Below are 14139 nucleotides of genomic sequence, written 5' to 3'. Positions count from 1 at the left end.
TGTTCCAGAGACACGGCGACAGCTGCCCGGCCTCGTCAACACATGTGTCCAGCAGTCGCTCGGCGTCCATAATAAAGAATCTTCCTGCAGGGGAACACAAACTGAAGGCTCTAAAAATAGAATAATTAGCACAACATACACTGTGATCTGACTCGCACTAGTTCAGGTAATACGCTTGTTTTCTGTTCATAAATATTTGGAAAATAATTCAGTTTAGAGGGGAAATAAAACCACTGAAGATACTTTTTACTTTGAGTGAGTCTCCAGTGGATCTGCGTTGATATGTTTCCAAACCATCGTCTGTTTCAAACATCATTTTATCCTCAATTGACGACTTCAAACGAACGGTAACGTTGAGCTGACATTTTTCTTTTCAAGCTAAAAAAGACCAACAATAAATGAGAAGCTTTTAATCACGACTCAAATTCTTCTAAACATGAACTACAGTGATGGAATATTTAAATACCACCCAGTATAATGTGTTATGTTCATTAAAAATATACATCAATACTTCTCTGCTTTAGTTTCTCTCCTCAAAGAGTTGATGCGTCTTCAGCCGCTGCAGCAAAACCTAAACAAACTTTTTTATTGTGAAATATTTCACCGTAAAGTTCTCCTCCAGACCCCTGAACGCAACACTAAAAAACAGATTTCTATTAAAACAACAAGGTCTTAATGTAATAAAACGGAGGGGAAGGGGCCACTGGAGAGAAGTCGAGGAATAAACAGAGAAAATGGAAACGGAGATTCATTTAAAAAACTATTTAAATTAAAGTGTTGTGGTGGGTTAATGGGAAAAGAAGGGAGCAGAAGAAGAGGAGGAGGAGGAAGGAGGTTCGATGAAGAGACTAAATCAACTGGTGATGTTGAAGCTGCTTTAGTCTCGTCACGGAAGCGTATTCTTCTCCATGACACACGCATGTGGGAGAATTCTGGACCAACAACGACCTCATTACACGACAGATACCGTGAAACAAAAGCGTGTTTTCAGACGACGACGCACACGAACGACTGATACGCTCTTGAATGGATGCAGCAGGATCTGATTGCGTTTCTTTGTCACCGTGATTTGATTTGCTCGACCACAGATGGCGTCTTAATCAACACCTTGAAATTAAAAAAACACTCTTTATCGTGCGTGTTCATTATCATTACCTTTTTTTTTAAATGGACTTTTGGAAAATTATACATGTTTTAAGATAAAGAGACGCCTGAGTAAAGAAAAATCACGTTGATGAAGACACATAATAACACTATTTAATATATATTATTACATATTGTTTTATACTTTATTCTTTACTGTTTTTGTGATGAATATTTTTAACGTTTTCAATATGTGTATTTTATGTTCCTATATATGTATATATTTACACGGTAAAATGTGGGAAGAGTAAAAGAATATTAATCAACAATTATTATTATTAGAAACAAGATCTATTATAGACTTTAAACACTCTTTTCTGTGATTTAAAGTGTAAAAATCTACAAACTCTTAATTCACTCACTGGCATTATTAGGAACGAATATTAACAGAAGTTAAACCTGGTCAAAAGTTAGAGCGACTAATGTCTGCTTCATATGGTGGGAGGTTTAATTTTGTTCTAAAGTTGTCGTTTGTATTATTTTCTTTGCGTTATTTACTTTGATCTATGTTCTTTGTATTTGCACTTTGGCATCCCTTGCACTTTGTTCTTTTGATTGCATTTTGTTCTTATATATCTATCTATCGATATATCCATCCATCCATCCATCCATCCATCCATCCATCCATCCATCCATCCATCCATCCATCCATCCATCCATCCATCCATCCATCCATCCATCCATCCATCCATCCATCCATCCATCCATCCATTCATCCATCCATCCCTCTAACTCTAACTGCTTCATTGTGAAACAGTTTTTTGACTCTGGGCAACAACCAAATGTGTCAAGATGACTCTCACCCTATCTAGCTGGGACAGCCTCCAGCGCCCTGCAGACCCATGATTGTTAAAGAAAACAATCGGTAAACACCAACCGACAAGCTTAAATTGGTTTGCCATTTTTTGGCCCCAAAAAGTCGACTCAGCAAATGTGTTGGCAGGAAAGTCTACCTGGTAACAAGTGTGTCTGTTTTCTACAAACCACAGACGAGGTGTCAGACGTTCCTACAGTGTCAGCGCCAGACGACACAAACTCAACACTCACGGGGAGGTCTGGCAGAAAAAAAAGTGCTGACGTCTTTTCTGGGAATGTTCCTTCGTTCCTCCTCCACTGAACCACTCCGAGCTCCTCCAACTCTAATAGATGCACTTTAGCGAGGGTCCAACACTTGAACACGACAAAGGGATGAATTCTGACAAAAGCAGCTTTTAAAGACACTCCATGCATCTTTAGTGGAAACAAACAACAAACATGAGAAAGAAAAGATGTTTGGAGATAAAAAAAAAACAAACATTGGAAATGGAAGGAACAAAAAAAAAGTGCATCTTCTTTTAAACTTGAGGGCAATTTGCTGCTTTGGATGCAGAACTTTCAAAGCATCAAACAAGCATATTTATATGAAAAATGTCATTTTTCTTCAATGGATTATTGGAACACAGAGCAAACCATTCTTTCAACCTTTACTTGTCGGGTTAATATTCAAGTCACACACGTGTCTAAGACTGAGTGGCAACAATTATTTAATTAAACAACACAAACAATACTGAAGTTGGACTCATGGTGGAGTCAGATCAACATCTAGAGGTAAAGAGTCCAAATTGTGTTTCAATGTCAGCAAGAAAAAAAAGAATCAAACTAAGGTTTTCAATATCGCAATATTTTCAACTACATACTCGAGAAATATTCAATATTGAAGAGCATTTTCAAAACCAAAAGAAAATGTGCAAACAAACAATAAGATAATCAGTTATTCAACGTATGTTGTTGTTGTCAACGGCATTATTATTAGCAACAGCAACACTAATGGACCCAGGAGCTAATATGACTGGTAGAAAATGAAGTATATGCTATAACTTACTTACTTACTTACTATCTTCTGGCTTAAAAATCACAAAAAATCTGACAACAACCAGACACTCAAGATATTGAGATAGATTTTGGAAACTACAACGATTAAAATAAATTTAAAAAGTAGCATTCTTTCAACGTTTCTTGTTGGGTCAAATGTCTAGAGGGCGCTGAAGGAGATCGAGCCACACATACGACTGAGTGGTCAGTGATTGGTTCGTTGCAACAGCAACGCTAATGGATCCAGGAATTATTTGCACTGGGAAAAAAAGGAAATATAATGTACCTTCTGGCTCAAAAAAACAACACAAAATACTGACAAGAACTAGTGATCGACCCAAAGTCAGAAATAACAACAACTACAGCTACATAAAGAGTACAACGTGAGCCAAAGATCCGACTATGGTCTGAATACTGGAAATATTAGTCACCTGTTTAAATAACAATGATGGTGAAAAAAGCCGCAAAATAAATAAATAATCATTGACTTGCAAAACTAACCTCTGTTATAACATGAAACAATTCGTAGAACTTCAAATATTTATAATAAAAAAGAAACTTAAACTGTGATGACAAGCATCAGGTCTGAAGTACTGAAAATAAACAATATAAATTGAATAAATATCTTGTGCACGTCATAGTCTGTTGTTTTTCCCTTGATGACACATACTCTGTATATTCTGAGCCGTTATAGAGAAACAAACGTGGTATTTTTAGAGATACTTTTCGATGCTTTGTTGTTTCGGGTGATGTTTATGAGCGTTTAATGTACGTCAATTTATAACTGATTTAAAACGAAGATGGCGATAGAGAGACGAGTACATCGTTCCTCCTTCCAGACGAAGCTAATCGCTAACAATCAATGTGCGACGGCGAACACACGATAGTTTGGTATTTCACTTGATAAACCTCCGTCTGACTGATGCGTCAACGAAGCATAAACGATCCTCACATTAATGAGGCTCGACTTCATGCTCCTCGCTTTTGTCCTGAATCTGGAACAATTACGTGGCGAGGCTCCGTGGATCTCGACTTCAGCGCGAGCTCTGAGCCACAGCGAGGCTGATGTAAACACAAAGATGCTGCGGGAATGTATCGGATTGAACGGCGCGTCAACTTCAATCCAAACACATTCCTGCCAGAATATTTGATCTAATCCCCTCGCGAGGACGGCGAGTTCCTTCTCGCTCTGAAGCAACAAAATATCAACAATTAGATTCCTATGATTCGATCTCACTTCTTGGTTTGTGCCGAAAATGACTGGGAAAAAAGGGAGAAAGATAGTGTTGACATTAGAAGCTGTTCACTGATGAAACAAACGTCCTGTTTCATAAACTTTCTCCAGTCTGGGAAATTGCATTTTGATGTTCAATGTTGCTGCAAGATAACATTTAGTGTTTCAGAAGTTTAAGCTTTCTTGTTTATTCATTGAAAACAATTCATCCTAGAGATTGTTAAACATCATCAAACTATATCTTAAACAGAGTCTATGATATACTATGTTATGCTTATTGGTTTCCAATGCAATGCTATGCTATGCTGAATGATATCCAAAGCTATGCTATATGCTATCAAATGCTATGCTAACCAATGCCATGCTATGCTATATACTATCAAAGTCTATGCCATGCTATGCTAGGCTATGTCCTATCCAATGCTATGCTATGCTACATGCTACATGCTATATGCTATATGCTATATGTTATATGCTGTATGCTGTATGCTGTATGCTGTATGCTGTATGCTGTATGCTATATGATATATGCTATACGCTATATGTTATATGCTATATGCTATATGCTATATGCTATATTCTATATGCATTCTGTTATATGCTATATGCTATATGCTATATGCTATATGCTATCATATGCTATGCTTAGATGTGCTGCTATACAGTATGGTAACGTGTGTTAATTACTTACATTACATGTGCTTATCATCAAGTAAATGCTATGTTATGCTATGCTATGCTATGCTAAGCTATGCTATGCTATGCTATCAGAATCAAGTTTATTGCCACTAGTATAAAAACAAAACAGGGCATTTTTGTGTTTGACAGTAAAAAGTGAGCCGATTAATCTCTAGTTACAATATGATATTATTATCGTCATGTAAAGGCTAGGCTATGTTGCGTGATGCTATAATACGCTTTGATATGCTGCTATATACTATCTTGCGTTATGGTAAACTAAACGTACAATTATGTATATATCTTTATGTAAATGCAATGCTAAATGCCATAGTAAGCTATATTTGCTATGCTATGTACTTATATAACTTCAATGAAAAGAAAATATTATTTTAACCATTTTTCCTCCCAAAAAACAACAACTGCTGAACAATTAAGTGAAAAAAAGATAAAAATGTTTGAGAATCATCAGTTCAAGTAAGATTTTCAAAAATAACACGTCTACATCTGGTGTTTGGTTTGAAATAACTATTAACTGTTATGATATCTCTTCAAATACTTATGTTTTAATGCAACAGAAGTATTTCCACTGATGTTATTTCCCTGTCGTGACTATCAAACATGGATCCTCAAGAGTCCAACACGAGTTATGAAGAGAAACGCTCACACGTGTCGACACAGATCAGGCTGAGAATTGACTCTAAAGGTCACGAGTTCACGTTTCATCGGCTGCCAAGTCTTCTGATGCATTTACTGGTTTATACGCTAAATAAGAGTCAAACATGATCTTGTGTGTCGTCTCTGCAGTGCCGGGGTCGGTGCCAGTGGAGTCTCTGCAGAACACGCCGTACGAGGAGAAGATCTTCATGCAGTGGCGAGCCCCCAACGAGACCAACGGGGTCATCACTCTGTACGAGGTCAGTGCCAGCCTTCTGTGGCGTTTACGTTAGCATCTCTGCGACGAGTCCAACAGACGCAGCTTCACGGTCAGAAGTCACGACTTGTGTTCGCGACCTGAAGAGCTTGAGAAGGATTTCTCACGCCAACGCTGAGACGCTGACGAGATGTCGGGAGTTTCTGTCGGATCGTGTTTCACGCGAGAGAGTTGTTCATTTCAGCAGGTTGACCTCTGACCTCTGGTTTATTACCTGGCCGAGCAGGAAGAGAGAAAGATGGAGCGTCTGATGAAGTCACTTGTTTCTTAATGATGAACTGAACTCACATTATTATTACAGTTATTACTGTCTAATGACACAGTACAGGCTACCTTCAAATAAATTATAATAACACTGATAGTAAAACTACTACTGCTAATATTACTAATTATACTACTGTTACTACTGCTACTCCTAGTTTTACAACTACTACTACTCTTACTGCTGCTGTTTCAACTACAACTACTATTACTACTATAACTAATACTACTGTTTCTATTACAACTACTGTTACTTCTATAACTACGCGGACTACTACTTCTATTACTATTGCAACTACAGTTACTACTATCACTACTACGACTACTACTATTACTATTGCAACTACAGTTACTACTATCACTACTACGACTACTACTATTACTATTGCAACTACAGTTACTACTATCACTACTACGACTACTACTATTACTATTGCAACTACAGTTACTACTATCACTACTACGACTACTACTATTACTATTGCAACTACAGTTACTACTATCACTACTACGACTACTACTATTACTATTGCAACTACAGTTACTACTGTCACTACTACGACTACTACTATTAATATTACAACTACTATACTACTGCTACTACTACTTTTAATAAAACTATTACTACTTCCATTACCATTACATGTACTATTACTACTACTTCTTATACTAATGTTTTAGCTGTTACTACTATTACTATTACTACTACTATGATAATATTACTACCATTTATATTATGACTTCTACTACTACTTGTAGTTTTACTACTACTACTACTACTGATAAAATATATATTAATAATAACAATAACAATAAGGAATAATAATGTCAAATGTTTATACTATTATTAACATTGTATGTATTAAAAATATTACATGTTTATTTGTGTCTGTATGAGACCATTATTATTTTACGTTTTTTATTTTGTGTGTTTTTAACATTTATTAATTTTATATTTAATAGTGATATTATTATAATATTGCATGTGAACGGCAGCTATAACTTGAACTGTATTTTAAATAGTTTGTATTTATTTTTTAAATAAACAAAGACATTAGTTTTTGTCCAAATTCCAATATTACACTATTTCTTTTTAGAAAATAATAATATTCGTACAGTTTAAACAGCAGTATTTTTACAACAATAAAAACTCATGTGAGCGACTGTCAGACGGATGATGAACCTGGTTCCTGGACTTTGAGTCAAATCAGAATCAGAACCATGAGAAGATTGACAGGTGATGATGATTTTCTGGTGATGCCTTGAGTTAAATAGTTAGTTAGTTAGTTAGTTAGTTAGTTAGTTAGTTAGTTAGTTTGTGACGACGCCGGTCGATAATGAAGCTGTTTGCTCAAAAATAACTTGGATGGATAAATTAATAAACAGATCTTTATCCAAACAGTTTGTCTGAAAGTTTAGAGTTTTTTATGCAGAACATAAAAAGAAATTTAAAAAATCACTGGTTTATTTTTACGACTGAGGTACACACGAAAAAACGTGTACCCATAATGCAATGCAAGCACTTTACCACATACATTGAACAGAATGCACATATTTTTTCTATGTTAATCTTTTTGTCTCTTTCTTTGCGTTATTTCCTTTGATCTATGTTCTTTATATTTGCACTTTGGCATTTTTATTTGCACTTTGTTCTTGTTTTTATGAAACTATCGTCTGCCGTGACCTGGAAACCCGATTTCCCTCTGTAGATCTCCGGAGGGATTTATAAAGTCCATTTAATCTAATCTAATCTAATATTTGTGAGTTTAGCACGTCATTGTCGGGTCAGGTTTATTTCAAACTTGAACGTGTTGAAAAATTCAACATCAGCACTTTTGAGTGAATATTTGGTCTTAAAATTAAAGGTAGATGATGTGACTTGACAGCTGTTGAGACAATGTGACGAGATGAAGCGAGAAAGACAGACTGAGAGTGTGTGTGAGTGTGTGTGTGTGTGTGCGTGTGAGTGTGTGTGTGAGTGTGTGTGTGGTGTGTGTGTGAGTGTGTGTGCGGTGTGTGTGTGAGTGTGTGTGTGAGTGTGTGTGAGTGTGTGTGTGAGTGTGTGTGTGGTGTGTGTGTGAGTGTGTGTGCGGTGTGTGTGTGAGTGTGTGTGTGAGTGTGTGTGTGAGTGTGTGTGAGTGTGTGTGTGAGTGTGTGTGTGGTGTGTGTGTGAGTGTGTGTGCGGTGTGTGTGTGAGTGTGTGTGTGAGTGTGTGTGCGGTGTGTGTGTGAGTGTGTGTGTGAGTGTGTGTGCGGTGTGTGTGTGCGGTGTGTGTGTGAGTGTGTGTGTGAGTGTGTGTGCGGTGTGTGTGTCCGAGTGTGTGTGCGGTGTGTGTGTCCGAGTGTGTGTGCGGTGTGTGTGTGTGTGAGTGTGTGCTGTGTGTGTGTGTGAGTGTGTGTGCGGTGTGTGTGTCCGAGTGTGTGTGCGGTGTGTGTGTGCGGTGTGTGTGTGTGAGTGTGTGTGTGAGTGTGTGTGCGGTGTGTGTGTCCGAGTGTGTGTCCGAGTGTGTGTGCTGTGTGTGTGTCCGAGTGTGTGTGCGGTGTGTGTGTGTGTGTGTGAGTGTGTGCTGTGTGTGTGTGAGTGTGTGTGCGGTGTGTGTGTCCGAGTGTGTGTGAATGTGTGTGTGTGTGCGGTGTGTGTGTGAGTGTGTGTGCGGTGTGTGTGTCCGAGTGTGTGCGGTTCCAGGCGGTTTACTCAGGTTGAAGTTGAGTTGAGCTTTCTATCTAATGAATTATTGACCCGTTCTCCGGCTTCTATCGCCCCATCAAGGATCCGCCTCACACAGAGCGAGCGAGAGAGAGTGAAGTGTCAAGAAGAGAGAGAGACGAGTGTGAGCGCTTCTTGAATAAGTCATTTCTTTTCTGCTTGTTTTTTCTTTTAAGCGAGTGTGTAGAAGGGAAAGTTTTTGAAGGAGTTCTATATGGAGGAAGAATAAACCAGAACCGGTGGTTGATGAAGATCTTTCTGGCGTCTCTCTCTCATGTTCCTGGACCCTCGTGGACCACCTCGGACCACCCGGGTCCAGGCTGTGAAGTCTTGGACATCAGAAACCATCTGTGATGTTCTGGGCTGGTTCACGCAGCTGGTCGTCATGATCAGTCGATGCGTCATATGGTAAAGGCAGGAAGCTTCTCCGGGCGCTCCCTTTCATCCCGGAGAGAAACATACCTGAAGACACTCTTGATGAACCTGAAGATTTCATAAGGAAACCAGAGAACTTTCCAACACCTTTGGAGACCAAATATAGATTTGAACATCACAAACCCATGTAGGGATCTTCAACTTTACTACTTGGGTGGATTTAGTGTTTTTTTTGTAATTCTTTAATAAGACTGAAACAAAAATTAATCAAAATTAAACAAAAAAAATTAGATAAAAAATTCCGACAATTTACCTAGTATGAATATTATGGTTTTCTATAAATAAGTAGTTTAGTTTATTACTATTTTTATTGTTCGCGCCTCCTCTTATTATACAGCGACTCAATAGGATTTGCAGTGATATTATTGTTCTCACCAAATTATACATTTTTTGGAAGTAAAACTGCGATAAATGTCCCATAAGGAATGAACAGGACGAGGTCAAAAACGTTTATCCAAACATCTCCTGCTCTGACATACGTTCACGTAAAAACACGATTCAAACTTTTAAATGTGGATTAAAGTCCAGATTATCAACATTGGATTTGAATCTTTTGTAGCTTTCATGGTTTTTTCGTCACGGGTCAAAGTTCACAGCAACACCCGGCGGGGAATCGTCTAGTTTGTAAATATGATTTAGGGACTTGATTTTATCTCTTTTTTTTGTGTTTTTTCTGATTATTCCCTGAGAAAAAAAAGATACAATTAAGTGCTTTAATGTCACATATATTCTAGATTATATTATTACTCATATTTGATTGAATTCACAGTTTGAAATACAATCTGAAATATTATTAGGTTCTCAATAAGGAAAACAAATCTTATCAAGTAATTGAAGACAAATATATCACTGAGTTTTTGTATAAGGGTGACTTTAGTGTTTGTCACAAAGCAATTTAAAGTTATAATTATTATTATTGTAGTTATACCTTCTGTTTTTTTAAGATAGACATTTTGTTTTAGTTTTTTTTAACTATAAATTGTGTTTTTTTAAGTAATAATTTGTGTTATCTGTTATAATTTGTGTTTTTTAAATGATCATTTTTGCCATTTTTATTATAATTTGTGTTTTTTTTTACTTTTAATTTCTGTTTTTCAAGTTATACTTTGTGTCACAACTTCACATCCTTCACACACACAGAAAGTTTCTGGTTTCCTTTGTTAACATGTACACACGAGCAAACACACATTTCTTCTTCTCGTTTAATTGCATCAGACTCTCGTGTTTCTGACTCTTTACTAAAACCACTCAGTTTCCTCTGCTAGACCTCGACCCCGAGCTTTCAGAACCACTCATCCTGGACCCCCCGTGGGGGGGGGGGCATCAATCCCAGCTTCTTCAGCGTGGACTTCATTAATACGGTTAATATGAACCCGGCCTGTGGAGGCGGCATCATCTGTTAAACACATACGAGTCGCCACACAAAGCGCAGCCATTAGAGGTAATTACTATAATTGCAGCCACTGACAGGATTAAAGGCATCATCAGCAACATCTAAGGGGCTCTTGTCCCGTCCTCTTCCTGCTCCGGCGTCTCTTGTGTCCTCCTCACTTCTGCGCCCATCTGTGTCCAGAATGCAAATTGCGGCGAAGACAATGAGGGCCGGGCGGCGGGAGGTGTGTGGGGGGGCGGCGTAGATGTGAGGAAGGTTGTGAATCGTGCGCCGAGATAAAAGCCGGTTCAGATGTTTGTCATGGTCTGATATAATTTGGTGTGCAAATATGATCACTTCATCTGTGAATGACTGTAATTACGACTAATTGCAGGATTGAAGGGAAGACGAGAATTACAGAGAGAGTGATCCCCCCCTCCTACTTCTATCACCCACATCCTCTTTTCATCATCCACGCTCTGAGAGACGCGATGAGGACCAGACACTGTTGACTAACTTTATTTTCACCCTCATGTTTGTCCTCATATCGCCTCCATTTTATTTTTTGGGGGGAAATGTTACCGTTGCTTCCAGACTTGTCACCAGGAAGTTTCTGGTTTCCTCGGAGGACGAGGGCGTGTTTCGATGTTAGTGTAGATCTCAGGACATCGTCAGGTCTCAGAGTACGTGTCAGGTTTCAGGAGAACATCTGTCATTTGTCAGAACAAACTTCAGGCTTCAAAATAAAAGTCAGAACAAAACAACATTAAATGGTCTCAGATATTTGAAGCCCGACATCCGGTGACGTGAAAGATCATGAATCCAAGATTAAAGAATTATAGTTATTACGAAATAATACTCAAATAATAGTGATGTGTTGACGAAGCTTCATGAAACAGTGTCATGTTGTTCAGAGGTCAGTAGGTGGCGCCATCAGTTTAAAAATGATCTTTCATTAGAACAGGTTTTCAAAACAAAGCAAAATAGTGCCGAGACGCCAGCTAGTGGAGTCTGAAGATAATGACACTGTTTCCAGTTGACGACACGACAACACTTATCCTCGATAATTCTGAAGATCTGAATTGGTGCAATATCAATATGGTGCAGCAAAGAACTCTGTAGCGAGAATTCTGAGCCGCTCTAGTAGAAGAACTCACATTTCTCCTTCAAACTCTTCACTGGCTGCCAGTTTCTTTCAGGATCATTTTAAAATTCTGGTTCTTACTCTCAGATCTATTCATGGTCAGACCTTCCATCAGTGATCTGATCCAGACTTACACCCCAGCTCGGGCTCTGAGGTCTGTGGATCAGAATCTACTGATGGTTCCTGAACTTCAGGACCAGAGGAGAGAAATCCTTCCAGACTGTTGCTCCTAAGCTTTGGAACGATCTCTGTGTTTGATGATCTACTGACTCCTTCAAGAAACATGTGTGTTTGATGATCTACTGACTCCTTCAAGAAACATGTGTGTTTGATGATCTACTGACTCCTTCAAGGAACATCTGTGTTTGATGATCTACTGACTCCTTCAAGAAACATCTGTGTTTTATGATCTACTGACTCCTTCAAGAAACATCTGTGTTTGATGATCTACTGACTCCTTCAAGAAACATGTGTGTTTGATGATCTACTGACTCCTTCAAGAAACATCTGTGTTTGATGATCTACTGACTCCTTCAAGGAACATCTGTGTTTGATGATCTACTGACTCCTTCAAGAAACATCTGTGTTTGATGATCTACTGACTCCTTCAAGAAACATCTGTGTTTGATGATCTACTGACTCCTTCAAGAAACATCTGTGTTTGATGATCTACTGACTCCTTCAAGAAACATCTGTGTTTGATGATCTACTGACTCCTTCAAGAAACATCTCTGTGTTTGATGATCTACTGACTCCTTCAAGAAACATCTGTGTTTGATGATCTACTGACTCCTTCAAGAAACATCTGTGTTTGATGATCTACTGACTCCTTCAAGAAACATGTGTGTTTGATGATCTACTGACTCCTTCAAGAAACATGTGTGTTTGATGATCTACTGACTCCTTCAAGAAACATCTGTGTTTGATGATCTACTGACTCCTTCAAGAAACATCTCTGTGTTTGATGATCTACTGACTCCTTCAAGAAACATCTGTGTTTGATGATCTACTGACTCCTTCAAGAAACATCTCTGTGTTTGATGATCTACTGACTCCTTCAAGAAACATTTGTGTTTGATGATCTACTGACTCCTTCAAGAAACATCTGTGTTTGATGATCTACTGACTCCTTCAAGAAACATCTGAAAACACTTTTATTTGTGTTTTTCTCTGATTTTCTGAGATTCCTGTGTTTGTCTCAGTATTATCTTAACTTTTAAAGTATATATTTTAGTGAGTAGTTATTTGATTGTTTAAGCGCTTAGTGACCCTGGTCTAGAAAAGCGTTCTACAAATATAAATGACTTACTTACTAAATAACCTCTGCTTCCAACTTAAAATCCTCCAACACTGTGCGGTACTCTGCTGCAACCTGGACCTTCCAGGTCACTGATGCAAGCAGGCGTCATCCGAGCAGCTTTTGGTGTAACATCCTCGGTATTCTTCGTCTGCCTCTGATCCTGCGACTGAGATGCTGCTTCAGACGCGAGTTAAGAACTCGCCGGGGTCGCACTGACCCGGACCGTTAATTGGTTCCGGCTCAAATCCCTCACCCAGAATTCACCCTGTTCTCCGGGGACGCCCACGAGGTAGTCTGGTTCTCACGACTCGCCCGGGCTTCGACGAGTGTCCGGCGATAATCCGGTTCTGGTCCCGGATGACGGAAGCTCGACCGGCTCTGTGGAAGGTTGAGTGAAGTAACGGAGGAGGAAGTGATGAATATATTCCTGCTCATCTGCAGTCAGTCGGTCGATACATTCTGTGTTGGTTTGCTCTTTGACTCTTGAATGTATCAATTGCTATGTAAATGTTCCTATTGCTGCATGTTTATCTGGGTCAGCCTCGGAATCCAGATGCAACTTCTCTCCCTGACTTGAATCCATGGCCAAGCATTACTCGAGAGCTTCAGCCCAAACACCTGCAGACTCAGACCCCCCCCCCCTCCTCCTCACCTGGTCCAAGACCTCCTGACAAACACAGATCAGGACCCCTCCGGCGGCGTCTATAATTGACTCATCTGCTCGTCGAAGCGTTGCACGGCGTCTCAGCAGGTCGACTCGCCGCCCGCCGCTCGCCACATCCTTGCAGCCCCCGCTCACTAAACAGATGCTGCCGACGACATTGATTATCGTGACGCAGCCGAGCGTGTCGTGTCGTCTTCCTGTCGGCCTCGACCAGCTCGTGTTTCAGCGGCTCTTACTGTGCAATGTTTTTTTTTTATCGCTGCCATTAATTAAAGCAGATTTTACCTACGTTTTTTTTTTTTTTAAATGTGACGCAACGTCCAGAATTCCCTGAAGACACAAACCTTTGACAGAATTCACATTTCACAGTTCTTTAGAAAATACAGCATATAATCAAACAAATACAACAAATTTCAA

At 39.1% G+C, this 14139-nt stretch overlaps 1 protein-coding gene across 2 annotated transcripts in view; it reads left to right on the top strand.

Annotated features, from left to right (window-relative positions):
- ptprt (protein tyrosine phosphatase receptor type T) overlaps positions 1-14139 on the top strand; it is a 305407-nt gene that overhangs the window by 149637 nt on the left and 141631 nt on the right. For both annotated transcript variants that reach the window (XM_087799988.1, XM_087799990.1), the window contains exon 11: positions 5714-5823. In XM_087799988.1, coding sequence (XP_087656114.1) covers positions 5714-5823 — 110 coding nt within the window. The remainder of the gene's footprint in view (positions 1-5713; positions 5824-14139) is intronic.

This window comes from Callionymus lyra, chromosome 10 (assembly GCF_982586985.1).
Source record: "Callionymus lyra chromosome 10, fCalLyr1.hap1.1, whole genome shotgun sequence".
NCBI lineage: Eukaryota > Metazoa > Chordata > Actinopteri > Syngnathiformes > Callionymidae > Callionymus > Callionymus lyra.
The sequence above is the reverse complement of the archived record's forward strand: the minus strand, read 5'-3'. Positions and strand labels throughout refer to the sequence as shown.